A 16,963-nucleotide genomic window follows, 5' to 3' on the forward strand; every position below is an offset into this window, starting at 1 on the left:
TAAAATCTTTGTTGTTTTCATGACGTCTTTTTTCTAATGCTTTTTTCTGATGCTTCCCATTGCTTCGTGATCACCTTTACATACCTTTCGTATTACATGAAGAAAAAAAAATGTTGGAGTTGCAGATTTCCATGGCAACAGGTATAACTATTTTCTTTGTTTTGTGAAGTTGGAACTTACCAACACAGCAGCAAAGGATTCTTTTCTGTTAAACGGCAACAGTGGATTTTAAAAGGCTTGAATTATGGGGCATTTGGTCATGCAACCACAACCTCTACTATACCAAGCAACTTCAAGTGAGTTATAGTCTGAAAATAAAATTTAATGGAAAAAAATGCCAATTGTAGGATTGTTGGGCTGATATAATTATGTTGAAAGATACAGCAATTTACACACACTTCTCAATTTCCCCATTTCCAATTTGGTTTCCTAATTCGCAGTTATTTCTGTTACATTAGTAAACTAGCATCAATAAGGAAGAAAAAAAAAAAATCACTAGTTTCTTTTATATGCAGAAATATGGACTGTGATTTGGAGAGTTTTGTCTCTCATTTTAAAATGTTTCTGGGCTAAAAAAAAAAAGAAAGATATTTATTTAAATCCAATATATATTTGTATATTTATTTAGAAGTGTGTGAATTATTTTGAATGATTGATTATTGCAGTTCTAAAATTGAGAAATCTCAAGAATTTTGTTTGTATCTATATACATGATCAATGAGAGCTCCATTTGTGTGGGCACATACAGTGAAAAGGAATAGTTCTTTATTATTACATACTAGCTTCTCTGTTTATTTTAAATCTGTAAAAAACACAAAAGGCAATGAAGCTATTGAAGTAAATATTAAACTAAATGTGAATAAATGATTTTAAGTGAAATTTAAAAAAAAATTGTGTGTTTGCATACACAAACAGGCAAGTGTATTTAGCATCCCCCCTCAAAAAAAAAAAAAAAGTATTTTTCTACTTTAAAACTTTATAATTTACATTCATGTGCATTGTATAAATAGCCCTGATATGTATGACTGAAGATGCATTTGAGATGCTTAAAAATAAATACTTAATGGAAAGAAAACATATTTTTTTGGAAGGTTTTGAAGAGTCATCTGTAGCTTTGCTACATGATACTGATTTTTATGGGTTTGTTGTGTTTTTTTTTTTTTTTAATTGAAATGTCTGTGTCTGACACATAAAATTAACTTCTGAAAATGTCAGAAAGTAGAGGTCAGCAAAACTGTATGTGTTACTAAATACTGGAGTCACTCACTGACAAGCTTAATAAGGAATATTCATGGCAAAGTATTGATGATTGTTTAGCAAGTATTCAGAAAATTGTATTGCTGTCATTTTATTAAAGTTCATTGGTATCAGCAGTTTCTATATACAGAGATGAAGTAACTAAAATAAATGTGATTTCCACAAATATGTATAATTGGGAACTACTGATCTGTTTTAGACTATACAAGAAAAATGTCATAAACAAGCTTGTGAGGTCCAAGGCATTTATTTTATCAGAAAGACTGAAACTCAAATAACTGTGCAGTGAACACTCAATACAGATTCTAGCATTTTGTTGTCAAAACATGTGTGTAAGCCGTAGAATTCCAAATTTTCAGCCCCAAATTTACTCTGGTAAGGTTTGCCCAAACAGGGACATTCTTAATTCACCTTTCTTGCCACATACTAGAGAGAGTTTTGAAAGGGTTCTTCACAAACAGTCATTTTTTTCATGTCATGACTTTTACCATGCTAGCTCTAAAACTGGCCAAAGCAACTTCTATGAAGTCAGAAAGGCTATCTTTCCAATACTCTCAGGTAAAACATTGAGGACTTCAAGTGTCCAAAATCCTCCTTTAAGATGTCATACCTTTTGGCGAGCAACACCATGAAAAAACTTCCATACTCTGAAATCTTCTCTAAAGCATATCAGGCTGAGGTGAGAGACAACCAGCATTGTCAGAGAGAAGGATACCCAGCAGAGCAAGGACAGCAAAAAGTATACAGAGGAAGTAGGGCAAGACTGCGTAAGTCAGCACTGATAGCAAGTCTCACTATTTTTAATTTTGGTTTGACACACCTCATGAAAGTGAACCTTCTGGAACACAGTAAATCTCAGGTTGAATTCCTGAGAAAACATTCCTGGTGAAACACACCAGTCTTTGCAGACAGTGTCTTTGATGTCTCCAACTCCTTCATTTAACTTCATTTTTCCCACCCCAACTTATTTATCTCTATATTGTTCAGAAGATAGATAAAACACTCGTCCCTTTTCGGTTAAAACCTACTTTTTAATTTTGGAGATGTTAATCACAGAACCACAGAATGGCTGAGGCTTGAAGAGGCCACTGGAAGACATCTTGTCCAACCCACCCACTCAAGCAAACTCACCTACTACGGGTTGCCCAGGAACATGCCCAGATGGCTTTTAATATCTCCAAGGAGGGAGACTGCAGAACCTCTCTGTGCAGCCTGTGACAGTACTCAGGCACCTGCATAATCACATATCCTCTTGTTCAGAGGAGACTTCCTGTGTTTCAGTTTGTGTCCATTGCTCTTCTCCTGGCACTGGGAACCACTGAAAAGAACCTGACCCAGTCCTCTTTGCACCCTCACTTCGGGTGTTTATATACATTGATAAGATCTCCCCTGAGCCTCTTCTTCTCCAGGCTGAACAGTCCCAGTCTCTCAGCCTTTCCTCATAGGAGAGATGCTCCAGTCCTTTAGCCATTTTATTGGCCCTTACCTGGACTCCTTCCAGTAACTCCGTGTATCTCTTGTATTGAAGAGCCCAGAACTGGACACAGTACTCCACATGTGGCCTCACCACTACTGGGGAAGGGGAAGGGTCACCTCTCTCAACCTGCTGGAAACACTTCTCCTAATGCAGCCCAGGATACCATTAACCTTCTTGGTAGCAAGGGCACATTGTTGGCTCATGTTCAACTTGGTGATCACCAGGTTCACCAGGTTCTTTTCTGCAAAGCTGCTTTCTAGCTGGATGGCCTCCAGCATGTACTGGTGCATGGAGTTGTTCCTTTCCAGGTACAGGACTTTGCACTTCTCCTTGTTGAACTTCATGAGGTTCCTGTCAGACCACTTCTGCAGCTTGTCGAGGTCTTCCTGGATGGCAGCAGAACCCTCTGGCACTCTTCCCAGTTTTATGTCATCAGCAAACTGGCTGAGGGTACATTCTGCCCCATCATCCAGATCATGAGAACATTGAACAAGACTGGCCAGTATAGACTGGCCTCCAACTAGACTTCATGCTACTGATCGTCACCCTCTGGGCCCAGCTGTTCAGCCAGTTTTCAATCCAACTCATTGTCTGCTTATGAAGCCCATATTTCAACAGCTTCTCTGAGGATCTTATTGGAGACAGTATCAAAAGCCTTACTGAAGTCTAGGTAAACAATATCTACTGTTCTCCTTTTTTCTACCAAACCAATCATTTCACCATATATGGTTATCCTGTCGGTCAAGCATGTTGGACTCCCTTGGAGAATCCATGCTGACCACTCACAATTATGTTCTTGTCCCCCATGTGCCTGAAAAGGGTTTTCAAGATTACCTGCTCCATCACCTTCCCAGGGATCAAGGTGAGGCTGAACATCCTGTAGTTCCCAGGGTCCTCCTTCTTACTCTTCTTGAAGATATGAGTGACATTGGCTTTCCTCCTGTCCTTTGGCAAGCCTTTACTTGACTGTCTTGCTATTAACTCCTAGATTCAACGAAGGTCAAAACTTCTCCTAGCCCTCCCGCAATTTCATATCACCCACTAACACTCAGAATGATGCAAATAATTTACATGTTTCCGAAATGAGACAAAAATGAATATTTCAATGATGAACTGCTTGAGATGAATGACCCCTAGAACCTATCTTAGAAACTTAAGGTAATACAACACAAGCAGATCTATATCATTGCATTATATGCCACCTGTCTTCAGTTAAGCATATGAGGGCTTGTTCTAAGACTGTGATTCATTACCATTTTTAACTTGAAGAAAATATATAGGAAGGTGTTGTTATTTTTGATTTTGTTTTCAATTGTAATTGTTTTTTCACTCTGATCCTCCCCATTTCCCATCTGGAAATAGTCATACCTTTAAGCAAACCACTTTCAAATGTCCCAGGAGATTTTTCCCTTTAAAACCTGAAGATTTTGTCCTGAGTGATGCTGCTTAGAGAAATTATTTTATAGTTCCACACAGTCTTATCCCAAAATTCTGTATGTTTGCAGGGCAGCAGGTCTACAAAAATCTTTTCTTTTCTGTCATCCAGCACCAATCTCTATTATGATAAAAGCTCCCATATCATGCTGACAGAAGGACAATCGATGTCTGCCAAAGCACCTGTGCAATACTGGATTCTCTATTACATATATATTGAACACATTAGTTCAACCTGGAATTGTTCCTGTTTGTTTGAGACCCCTAACAATTAGTTATGTTTGTTTTCAGTAAGACCTACTGTGTAGTCAGGATTGAAATAGTCTCAGCTCTGTTCTTGGCAGCAGCATCTCCTGTGTTATTAGTAAATGTTTTTATGCAATAAAAAAAATGATAAAATAGTTCAAATATGGCTCATAATAGAATAGCTCAAACCCTGTGAAGAACCTGACCTTCTGCCCTCAGAGTAATCAGTGTTGTTTCCATGGGTGGTAAGTGAAAGAAAGAAACAAAAATAAAATTTCATAACAGAAATAAGTGAAGACACACCTTACTGACATTTAACAAATATAATCCCAATGCACTATAAAACCCAGCTACTTTCCTCCAACATTAATCTATTCTGTCAGAAAACAAAGTGATCTATTATTAGCTTCTTTCAGAGAAAAAAAGAAAAAGAAAAAAAAAAACTTCTGCCAGAAAAGGAGCAAAATGTCCCAGTTCTTTCATTATAATACAGTCGTAAAAAATATCAGTCCCACTGAATCTCCCTTCAGAATGCTTTTCTTTCACCACTGTTTTATTATTCCTACATAATATTATTTCACAGCCAAAGACTAATCATCCACGTTGGCACTGCAAAGCAATGTTAGTATTTTGAGATTTTTTTCCTCCATAATTGATTAAGAAACTCTCTAAAACGTCCTTACAAGGTTAGAATTGTTACTGAAAACGCAAATGCTAGAAATATATTACAAAGGTTGAAATCACTGAAATGACTTCCGCAGCTATTTTTTATGTAAGTCTTTCCAGAATACTTATGAGGTCATGTATCTGGAGTTCTTTGCCAATATTGTGTCAGAAACAGCAAACTGGATAAAAAGTAGATAAAAAGAAACATAAAGTACTATATAGGAAAGAATTAGTATGCTGATACCTATAAGCATTTTTATTGTTAGTGGGCACCTTTAAATACTTAGTCCAAATCATGCATGAATGACTATTTTTTAAGCAAGATAAGTGATTGTGTACAAAAGGTTATGGGAAAACTGTAGCCATAGAATAGTTATAAATAGTACATCACCAAAGGGCAAAACATTCACATTGGACTTCCATAGGAGTATATTCTGCATCCTATTAAGTATTTGCATAAGTCTTGGATAAAGATACTATCTAATCATTAAACTTCCTGATCTTACCATTACAATATGAAATTGGGTCAGTGAAGAGAGGGAATTCAAATAGAATTTTAAAAGGCAATGTGGACAAATTGTTTGCAACAGCAAAATAAATTCAACAGAAGCATATGAAAAGCACTATACATAAGAATAATCGGCTTCATAATGCAGGACAGAAACTGCTTTTTGTAGAACGGGTCTGTGTATCACAGTACACAAGTTGAACATGGTACAATAGTGTCTGCTTTGCAAAAAAGCAAATATGACACCTTCTTCTTGGCTTTAACTTAAGAATCATTTAAAAAAAAAAGTGTTTTACTTCTCTCTTTTTTGTGCTCTAATTTATGCTCAGCTGATGCTGCCTACTAGATTGTGTAATTTTTGAATTTCAATAATCTGTCACTGTGGGTACCAGTGAAATGAGTTTGTGCCATTCCACTGGCAACTTGTGGATTCTTGAAGTGAAATATATTTCTTGTACCCCTTCTACTTCTACTTCAAAGCTAACTCACAAAGGAATCTTCTTTAGTGTTGTAAAGAAAAAAAATATCTAAATAGTAAAATTCATGTCTCTAGATTATATTTCTTGTTAGTCTTCTGTGACCTGGTTCTCTTGCTATTTTTCAAAGACTAATGAGAAAGTGAAATGGGCCAGCCTTTTTTATCTGTAATAAACTAAACTATTTCCAAAGCATATCTTTTTTTTTTTTAATATCTTTATTGCAGATTAAAATATGGATTGAACTGTATATTGATCAATTCTCCCCAAGACAAATTTATTTCCTTTTGCCCTTTATATTTTGACTATTTTAATGCAAACAGAATATTAGAGAATAATATGCTAAACAGATTAAAACTCAGAGACCTAATATATGTATAAGAGGCTCCATTCTTGGAATTGCATTCATTATTAATAACAGAGTAACAAATCTATTTAAGTCAGTTGAGTTGCCCTGTGGGAATTAAAACAAAAATTTAGCCCCTAAGCATTGTTTCATGAAAGAACAATAGTGAAAAAATATGAGGAACAACTTAGAGAAACACATTAATAATTTTTTTTCATTTCTATTTTAATCAAATAGTCCTTTAAGAACTATAAAGTTGTCACTGGCAAAGTAAAGCTTCATATGACTTAAGATTTTAAGTAACCAAGAAAGAAATGAAGTGTTCACCATATGAAAGGTATCTTATCAAAGAAAGATTCTGGAAGAAATTAGGTAAAACCAAACTACTAGGTATTTCACATCTGATAATGAAAAAGCTTCGGAGATTTTTTTTTTACTTTTTATATATATATATATGAGTTAGTGTGCTTTTGATGTATGCATTCTACTCTTCTCCCAAGTTCTAATTACCCCATCACTTTTACCTCATAAGGTGGGCAAGAAAGTCTAGATTATGTTTTTTGTTTCCTGAAGTCTCATCAGATGTTAGGAATATTTGTAGCAAAAGCATTCTATGTGCATGCTTTATTTAATGGTACATTATTATATTAACGTTCTTGATTTGGTATACAGCTTTTACTTTCCTCTATATTTCTAAATCTAGTTAGCAAAGATTAAAGTTAGTTCATTCCTAGAGAAAAGTGTTTATGTCTTCGACATGATTGTGCTACTTCTGCTGTTATGGGCCCTTCCTTTCTGAACAGTTAATGCTAATGTGTCTGAGCCTGTTTTGCCAGCTCCTGAGAATGTGCTAGAGTGGGAAATAAAACAGAACTTTGGCCTCCATACTCAGAGATATTGATTTAATTCTGTAATTGGAAAATAAGCCTAAGGAGATAGCAGACATATTTTTTTTAAAATCTATTTCAATTGCTATATTGTTAAGTCAAGGACAGAAATAAATCTATGTAGGAAACTGATGGGCTACATTTTTAGAGCAAAGAGGAAAATTAGAGGTTTTTTGCTTGCTTTTTCCTATAAGGAGATGTTTTCTGTTTGAGTTAGAGGAATCGGAAAAAGGTTTTGGTTTGGTTTGGTTTGTTATGTTTTCTTTCATCTTTAAGAAGATGAAAGGGAAGAAGAATATCTAGGATGAAGTCTCTAAATTTACCCAGAGTGATATCTTCCACTGGTCTGGAGTACAAGTCTCAAACCTGAGTGACTAATTATGTTATAAATTAACAGTTCTGGTTCACCTTCCATGATCTGTAAATTGCTTGTTTTTAACATTGTTAACTAACAGAAGTTCATTTACAATTGTGGAAAAAAGGATTTTGAAACAGTAGATCTTCGTACATTAAATTCTTGTTTAACCTGTAATAATTAATATAGCAAAAAAATCTATTTAATTATATATGAATAATTGATTGTATTTATGTTTAGATGCTTGTTTTCTTCCCCTTGGCTTGAAGTTTTTTATCTGAAACACCCACAGGCTAGCACATAAGATGTTCTCTACAGAAAGTAGGTTTCTGACAGTTGATTATCCATTTTCCTTTGAACATAGCAATATTTTTGCAAACAGCAGTTTGTAGGAGTAAGCCTTCTATCATTCTAATGTACATTTGACCAATAATTTAATTTTTATTCATAAAAATGATAAAAATAAACACTGTAGTTAATAATGATCTAACAATTAGTAAAAATAACTTCATGGACAAATCAATGTACAATGAGATTATCGTCCTTCATATTACTGACAAGATGTTAAGGTCTTGAATTCTGTATGTTTATGTTTATATTTTAAGGTCTCAAATTAAAAGCAAAACTGACTATTTTAAATTTTTTGGTGTTTAGTTTGTTTGTTTGTTTTCTGAGGATAGTATTTTCATAAAATATAAATTGTTTTTTCTCCCTATGGTGTCCCCAAAGAAATCTAGTTCTTCAGACCATATTGTGTTTAGCATATAGTGATACTTTTTACCCAAAAGGTGATATCAGAAGTTGTTCTTTAATTAGAGAATCTGAGGAAACAAAATATTGTGAATGCTCACAATGTACTACAGCATTTCTTATCTTAATTTAAAATAAGAATGATTTTTTTTAATTATTTCACAGCTTTAATATTTGCATCTGTTCTGCATCAGTGTTGGTCAAATCAGGCAGGAATTAATCACCTCAGATCATGAATAAAAAAAATAACTTTAACTATTTCAGTTCATCCCATAGATTTATCTTTGAGACAATGAACCATAGTCAAAGCAGTTCTCTTTACTGGAATTTGTTCATAATGCATAATAATAAAGAGTTTTGCCCATTGCCTAGACTGAAGTTTACCTTTAAATTATGAATAAATCATCCGTGTACTGAAGTTACATGATGTTTTATTTTTCTTACTCAACAAAATCACCTTTGTTACTCTTGCTATAGTGAAACAGTAATTCTTAGAAGGTTTGATATTGCCTTGATCTCCACAATAAAGGAACTTCTGTACATTGAAAAACTTAAACTCCCCAATCTCCCCAAAATAGATCAAGCTTTTGAACTTTTCTTAATGGTTGAAATGTTTCTTCACGGTCTTTACTTCATATTGAATGCTTGTAGTGATGATCTGCAGCACTGACAAATGAAATGAAATATTGGCTATAAATGAGCTGTGAAGACATTAGCTATAGAAAGGGATTAATTTTGATAATAATTCTCAAGAAAAAAAATGAAGTAATTACAATAGATTGAACAGAGATCGAAATATTCACCACACGTCAATGAATATTAATACTCAAAGATGAAATAACTGTAGATCTTTGGGTAAATATTGTTTCTAAACAAGCTGCGTATTTGTTGATTTGTTTGTTTTTATTTGTATGTTTTTAATTAGTATTACAGAATATCATATGACTGTATGGATAAAAATGGCTTTTTGAATTTTGCATTATTCTGAAAGAGGAGTCCCTAGGAATTAATCATTAGCCTGCAATAAATGATCTAAACCATGAATACCTTCTGCTCTGTAGAAGGACTCTCTGAAAATGTGGGTTTCTAGGCTTACCCTTTCAGACTACCACCGTCACCATCCTGGTCCTGCTCCTGAAATTAAGGATTTTTTTCTCTAAATCTTTACATGCAATTGATCCTTTCAGTGCTGATCCTTCCAGACATCTGAAGAAATGACATGCTCCACAGATACCATGATTTATTAGATCCCACAAATTACTGATTGTGTTTTATATTCTGTAAAGCCAGAGATACACAATTTTTGCAGATAAATTTTCTTTTCTTCTAGCCAGAGAAAGCGTAAGGTACACAGACGTATCCAAAGCATTATCAGATGTATTATCAGCATGAAAAATCCTCTGTCATTGTTTCTATTTCCTGTAGCCTAGTCTTGTCTTTCTTTCACATCTCATTTCACATCTGTTTTGGAGACAGAACTGTCTTTATTAAAGTTTACATTCCTCCTGTCAGGTTTCTGTGCTGTAGCTCTTGTAGATGTGGACACTTATCATGTAATTCATGCCTTCAGTTACATAAAGTCCCCAAGACTGGGAAATTTGCTCTTGAGATTGTAGCCTGGTACTGGTAATGAAATGCCTCCACTTAAATGGAGGGATATGGGACTAATAACCCTTCGTTGCTAATTCTCTGCTGGTTGTCTCAGATTCTTTTTTAGCATTTTTATGGATATTCAATCCAATATGCAGGTTAAATGACAAAAAATAAATGTGATTATAGAGGGTTTTAAGATTTCAGGCATATACTAATGCATCACTATAGTAAAGAAGAAAATAACAAAATCCCGGTGGTGGTAAGAATAGCCATAGACAAATAGGGACATACTGTCACATGCTAATATTAAATTCTGCTAGCAAACCTGTATAGCAAAGTATACGTCTGCATCCATTTTTCTGAGCATTCAGAATGCCGATGCTTACAGTGCATTTTAAATGATAGAAGAAAATCTGTGGTAATTCAGCAAATAGTGTCTTCATAACAACATTGGTTCAATTTATGATTTCAATATTTATCTATATAGTATAGTATAGTTATGTGTGATCTTTCCCTTATGTTTGATTTCTTTTTTTTAGCTCCAGACCAGTCTGTCTGAACCAATGACATTATCCAAGTCAATCTCACTTCCTCGAAGTGCATATTGGCATCATATCACCCGGCAGAACAGCGTCGGAGAAATCTACAGTTTACAAGGCAAGTTCCTTTTAAGTACATGCCATGACTATTAGCTTCTTTCCACTTTACCAGAATTCATGCAGATTGCTTTTTATTTGCACTGGTTTTCTCTCCATTTCATTTTATCAGTTGTCAGGAACCGCAGCGGGATTCCCAAATTTACATAAAGCAGGTTTCTTTGAGTCAGTTTGTAAACCAGTGGTGAAAATTATTCCAAGAATCACTACATAAAACTAGATAAACAATTTGGCTCAATGTAGTTTCTCAGTAGCTAATGAATGTCAGGGTGCTTTAGTACTTGTCTTCCAATAAGATTGTGTAGATTTCCAATAAGATTTGGGCAACCTCAGGGTGCCCAATTAAATCTACATCAGGTGGCTGTATGAGTTGCAAGATTAGAATTAAGTAATTCTAGGAATAAGAGCTACTCTTGGTGAATTTGCTTGGAGAAATGTATATACGAATTGTTGATTAGACTAACTTACAGACATGCTGTATACAACTATCATCTGTTTCTGTATCCAAATCTCTTTCGTATATTTAGATGCTAAGCTATTTGCTTAAATTGTATAATTAACATAAGGAGGAGGATAGGGAGGATTCACTGCTGTTAAGCTGAAATTATTTTGTATCTTTTAGGAAATTGACATTATCATTAAATTTAAAATGTAGACATTAATTAAGAGCATTGTTTTCACTTAAAAAAAATGTAGCAAGCTTATTCCTTGAGCAAGAGTTTCAGGATTTCATTTGAATTCCTTTTAATAAGCTGTTTGCATAAGCAATTTACATTTAGATGGGAGGTTAGAAACTCCTCAAGAACCAGAGTATACAGTCCAAGAAAACATATTACATGCTTTCATGCAATATATAGATTAAATCCACAATGTATTTGTTTTGTAAATTATCACATAAATTAAAATCAGCAGGTGAGCTGTGAATTCAATAGGTGACTCGTTAAAGGGTATGGCATTTGTTTTTCCTCATCCTCATCCAACAAAGACAAAGTGAACTGCTGATCATGATTACAGACTTACAGTTAAATAATACAGTTAAATAAAACTAATGAAAAAAATAATAATAACCTTCCAGAAGTTGGTTGTGAAAAAGGTTGTGCTTGTAGATCACCTTAAAAAAAAATCATTATGTCACTGATATCTTTCATGAACACAATAAGAATGGAAAAAAATATTTTTATAGAGGTGTTAGAGTTCCTTTTTTTATATTCTTGTTGAGATTTTTCTTTAGAAAAAGAATAGTGAAAGTGTTATGATATGCATGACGTGATAATATTGAACGTTATTTATCTCTGCTGTACCTTTTGTTTCTCATAACTGGGCTTTGTAATTCAGTACAATTTGAAAGCAAAATTTGATACATTGATACTCATTCAATATGCATACCAACTGCCTCTGCAGGAGGCAACATATTGGAAGTGTATTATTAAAAATGCAAGAATTCTGATTTTTGGAAGTAGGCGGATTTTATTCACACTTCCACTGAAACATAGGACTAATAAATATTTCAGAACTTAATATTTTCATTCCTCTTACATGTACTACAATGACTGAAACTTGAGAAAGCATAGTAGATTTCAGGAGAGAGCAGTCCAGTTTTAACAGTGGGCTAAGAAATGCACCCAGAAGACAAATTTCCCTGCCTCCAATTGCAAAACTTTAACATGCAATAATATTATTCATTATCTGTAATGAAGATCTCTTTAAATTTTCTGCTGCAATGCTTCTGGCTAATTAAATGCAGTATATTTGTGCAGAAGCTTAAGGGAGCAGAAAGTACACCTTTTGTCCTAATACCTGTTCATACTAATAGTCTTTGCACAGGAGAGACCTACTAGTCGACAAAGCATTAGCCCACAGATGCTTCACACATGGGTGGAAGGTGGGTAGGGAGGAAGCAGTTTTAAAGCATTACCTCAACACTGACCTCAGCACAACACACAGGTGAGAAGAGTTGTTGCAGAGGAAAAAAACACTTGCTGCTACCATGATCTTCTCTGAGTCTAAAAAGGTATATTTCACCCTCGGAGATGAGACTTTTTATTTAGAAAATAGTCCAGCAAACTCAGTTCAGCACTTCATGTGTGTTTATGACAAAGCATATTACATTTAAAAAATGTGAAAATTTCACATGTTCTTCCCACTGTCTTGTAGATTCTAAAATGAAATAACTATCAAGGTATCTACCTATATCCAGATTGCTATCAATAACAGTAAAGTAACATCCAAACTCACTGTTAAACACAGTGCAAAAGTGTTTGCCTAATGGCAGATATTTCAGACTTGCAGTTTGAAGTGACTAGAACTTAATTAATAACAGCTAGTGATATATAAGGAGAAATGAATATGCACTCTTACTACCTTAGATAAATTGGCTCCTTGGGAGTTATTTAGCAGTCAAATTTAACTTAATTAGTAGTGTGAGTTGATCTGATAATGAATATGCTGCAGAGTAAGAAGGGGGGTGGTGGTGGTTTTTTTTAGAGCCTCTATTTCAGATGAAAAAAAGGCAATTCAATAGATGGATACTGGGTTTATCATCCTCCATCTGCCCGTGAAAATCCTTCATGTACAGACCCAAAAAGATTAAAACAGAGAATAATAGTGTTAAAGGAACACACACTGCACAAAATATCTTAAAATGATGTGGACCAGTTTCTTTTTATATACCTTTCCTTCTATTTGGTCTTCCTTGCACTCTTTCAGTTCTTGATTGCACTACTATGATGAAAGCAGCAATTTAGTTGTCTAATTAATCTTATAAATAGGAACAAGTTGGTGGTTGGCTTTTCCCAGTGGTAGCACATCACCGGTAGTGTTCATTTCAAATTTTACAGTATAGTGCTGCAGGTCTGGCAGAGTTGCCATGTGATCTGCAGCTGCTGTGTAGGTTGTGCAATGGGCCCTCGTTAGCTGACACAGTCATGTCCTTTCAGTGCTGTGCACTGCCTCTCCTCTTTTCCTGACGTGACATTGGGTATGTGGCAAGCCCTACTGCACAATATAAAAAAAAAAAAAAGGGGGGGGGGGATTGCTGCCATGCAGATCACAAAGTTTTTAAAGCCATCAGGTTAAATTCTAGTCTTTCTGTGTTAGAATAATTTCCCTTAAAGAAAAAACAGTATCTACCCTCATAAGTCATTGTTTATTGTTATTATTATGCATGTGATTTAGCATTGTTTCACAAGAAATTAAAAACTGAAGTAAAGAGAACGTCTTTTTATACAGCAAATGTTAATGTCATTCACTTTTGATATGGTTTAAAATTTTCCATTTGGGCATTTAGATTTGCTTAGTATGGAAAAGGATTGCAGATTGAATTTTCAGCTAGCTGAAATGTAGTTTTGTGGGCCTTGCTGTAGAGAATGCAGATAATACAAATTCTGATCATGGTTTAGATATTATTAAACAAACAAGGCCAAATAAAATTTTGGTATGGAAACCTACGTTAGCTTTTTGTATTGCAGTTATGGAAATCCCTTAGGAAACTATGTTCAGAAAATCTAATTACAGTTTGGCCTTTCTCCAAGAAATTCAAAATTAAGAATTGCTTTCAATCACCTCTGTTGTGTTTGAGTCTGGTTTGTTTCTTATTTGGACTTTGTTTTTGCATACACAAAGCGATGAACACCTACCTAGTTAAGCAATCCTGTTAATTTCTATGAAGGTATTCATGTGAGTGTGTTTGTATAAGAATTATGCCAGTAACACCTTACATGTTATCCTATTAAAAAGAACAGTAATGCTTTTTTCCAACACAAATTGCTTATCACAATTGCTTATCAAATTCTGTAGGAAACACATAACAAAGTGATTAAATAACACTAAGATTCCTGCTAAGAGTCTTACATTTTTCAACTCAGTGAGGAACTTGGAGAAATACAACTATAATCTTCAATGAGACAGGTCTTAGGCCGAAAGCATCATTTAAGCTTGTAAGTATATATGAAAAATAAAAACACAGTGAATTAAAAAGTAGCCTCTCTGAAGTCATAGAAATTTTGCTATTGATGAAACTGCTTTTTGTATTTCACACTAAAGATGTGAGAAACTAAATCTACTTTTGCAAATCAAAACAGAATGAACTTCTGGTTCTTCTTTAATGCAAACCTCCACAGAAATCAGGCCTGCATTGCTCCTTGTCTTTGGCCTTGTTAGGAGCTCTCCTCTCTTTTTTTTTCCTTTTTTTTTTCTTTTTTTTTTTTTTTTGAATATATTTTAAATAGAATAGCATGTAGGGTTAACCCATTCAGGTAAAAGGCTTTGTATTTAAAAGGAAGACAGATACATGATTTCTTCCAGCTACAAGTTTGCAGCCTTTCCAAAGTAGCCTTTTCATATGCCATTTAGAATAATTAGATACTATTTGAGTTGCTAAATATTTAGAAGGATCTGAATCATCCTGTTCAGCCCTCCTTAGGCTAATCCTGCAGGAATTTCCTGTGTGGGCTTCTGCAGTTTTCTACAAATTAAAGTATGTAAAATGAATTGAAGGACATTCATCATTTTGGCATTTCCATTGTTTGTTCATACGCCCAGGAAAAGAGCACAGAATTCATTTCCCCATCTAATCTGATGCCAGAATAATGTGGATAATATAAAATGTTAGAATATATCTGTTATTTAAACCTGATCGTTCAGTAATGTTTCACTAAGTGTCTACCAGCAGCTTTGCTGCTGACATGCTTTATAGCCTGCCACCTTCCCATTTCCTTTTCTGAATCTCATCAGGACTTTCACATTAGCAGATGAAGCCTATAAAACTTGAAATATGAATAAAGGACACCTGAAACAAGATACAGAGTAGAGAATGTGTGAGAGCTACATTATTTAAAATGACTGTATTATGTGGCTTCTTAAGTCTTATGCTGAAGATTAGAACTTTTTCGTCTGAGCTTTGAAGTTCTGTGCAAAATAGTGCATCACTAAGCTGACTTTAAAATGTCATATTGGAAATGGGAAATGTCCTACTCAGAAACTAGTAAAGAAGGACCTCGTTTTGTTTTACAATGATTGCAATAGCTAAATAAGTGCATTACTGACCTGCTCTAGAGAGTATCTTGACACACTCCTTTTCATTCTGATAAACAGCTGTTAAGAGGTTCTTCTGGTTACAAGACATGAAAAACGGGGGGGAATGCCAAAAATTATTAATAAAGCATATTCCGTTGTCAAATTCAGAAGTTCTGATTTCATTTAAGGCCTTTGTTGTGATGCACTTTCTCTCAGTATATGGTCCTCCAGTGAGATCACTCATCTGCAAAGTTATTTTGTGTTAGACCAGAATGCTCAGAAGTTGCTGTAGTCTGAGGTTACAACTGAAAGCTTGAACAGTTTATGGAAAGTAGTTAAATATAACGATTGCGTTTTCTACTCAATGAAAAAAAATAATATGTTTTTAGTAGCAACTACAGAAATTTTTAGTTATAAATCTCTTTTTATGTCTTAGGTTAATGATTTCATTAATAACTTCTCACTCAGTATGAGAATTAAATTAAGCTTTGGCCCTAGCTTAATTTAACCAAACCGAGGAATTTTTAGTGTGAATTAGCTCAAGACAACATGTATACTCCTGACTGAAGCTGGACTGCTGCAGTCATTTGATATCTCTGTTCTGTGATAAAATTCCAGGACCTGCATTGTGTCATGAGACCTGTAGTTCAGAAAAAGAACATGTGCTGTGGGAGAATAGATGTAACCAGCTCCATGGATGCTAATTGTCAGCTGGCATTGGATTGTCTGAACAAGAAAGGTTAACCATGTTATTTTGAAGAGAAAATTGAATTATTTGGCAAAGGTCAATTTTCTGAAAACTGCTTTTTTCTATTAAACCTTTTCACCAATAAATCCAGACTCTTCTAGCTAGAACTATTTTGTGTTAAGTATGTCATTACACTTACTATCAATAAGATTGTCAGCAGGCTTAATAGCTCATTTTTATAATTGCAAATAAATTGAAAATATCTCTAAGCTGAAAAACCCTATTTTCTAGTCAAATTATTACTCAAAATCATGAATGCATTAAGCCCCCTTAGAAAAGAAGAAAAAAGAAGAAAAAAGAAGAAAAAAGAAGAAAAAAAAAAGAAGGGAAGGGAAGGGAAGGGAAGGGAAGGGAAGGGAAGGGAAGGGAAGGGAAGGGAAGGGAAGGGAAGGGAAGGGAAGGGAAGGGAAGGGAAGGGAAGGGAAGGGAAGGGAAGGGAAGGGAAGGGAAGGGAAGGGAAGGGAAGGGAAGGGAAGGGAAGGGAAGGGAAGGGAAGGGAAGACCACGCCCTGCATACTTATGAAAAAAATATCTGAGCAAAAAAGATGTAT

The 16,963-nt window shown here is 34.6% G+C and overlaps 1 protein-coding gene across 4 annotated transcripts in view; it reads left to right on the top strand.

Annotated features, from left to right (window-relative positions):
* Positions 1–16,963, top strand: part of DOK6 (docking protein 6) — a 238,630-nt gene that overhangs the window by 186,345 nt on the left and 35,322 nt on the right. For 3 of the 4 annotated variants that reach the window (XR_014579799.1, XM_083824243.1, XM_083824244.1), the window contains exon 7: positions 10,535–10,652. Coding sequence is in view for 3 of the 4 variants with exons in the window: in XM_083824243.1 (XP_083680369.1) it covers positions 10,535–10,652 (118 nt within the window). In the remaining variant the exon portion in view is untranslated. Of the gene's footprint in view, positions 1–10,534; positions 10,653–16,282; positions 16,653–16,963 lie in introns of those variants that run through there. The other variant, XM_083824245.1, reaches the window with a different exon arrangement.

This window comes from Anser anser (assembly GCF_964211835.1).
Source record: "Anser anser genome assembly, chromosome: 2".
NCBI lineage: Eukaryota > Metazoa > Chordata > Aves > Anseriformes > Anatidae > Anser > Anser anser.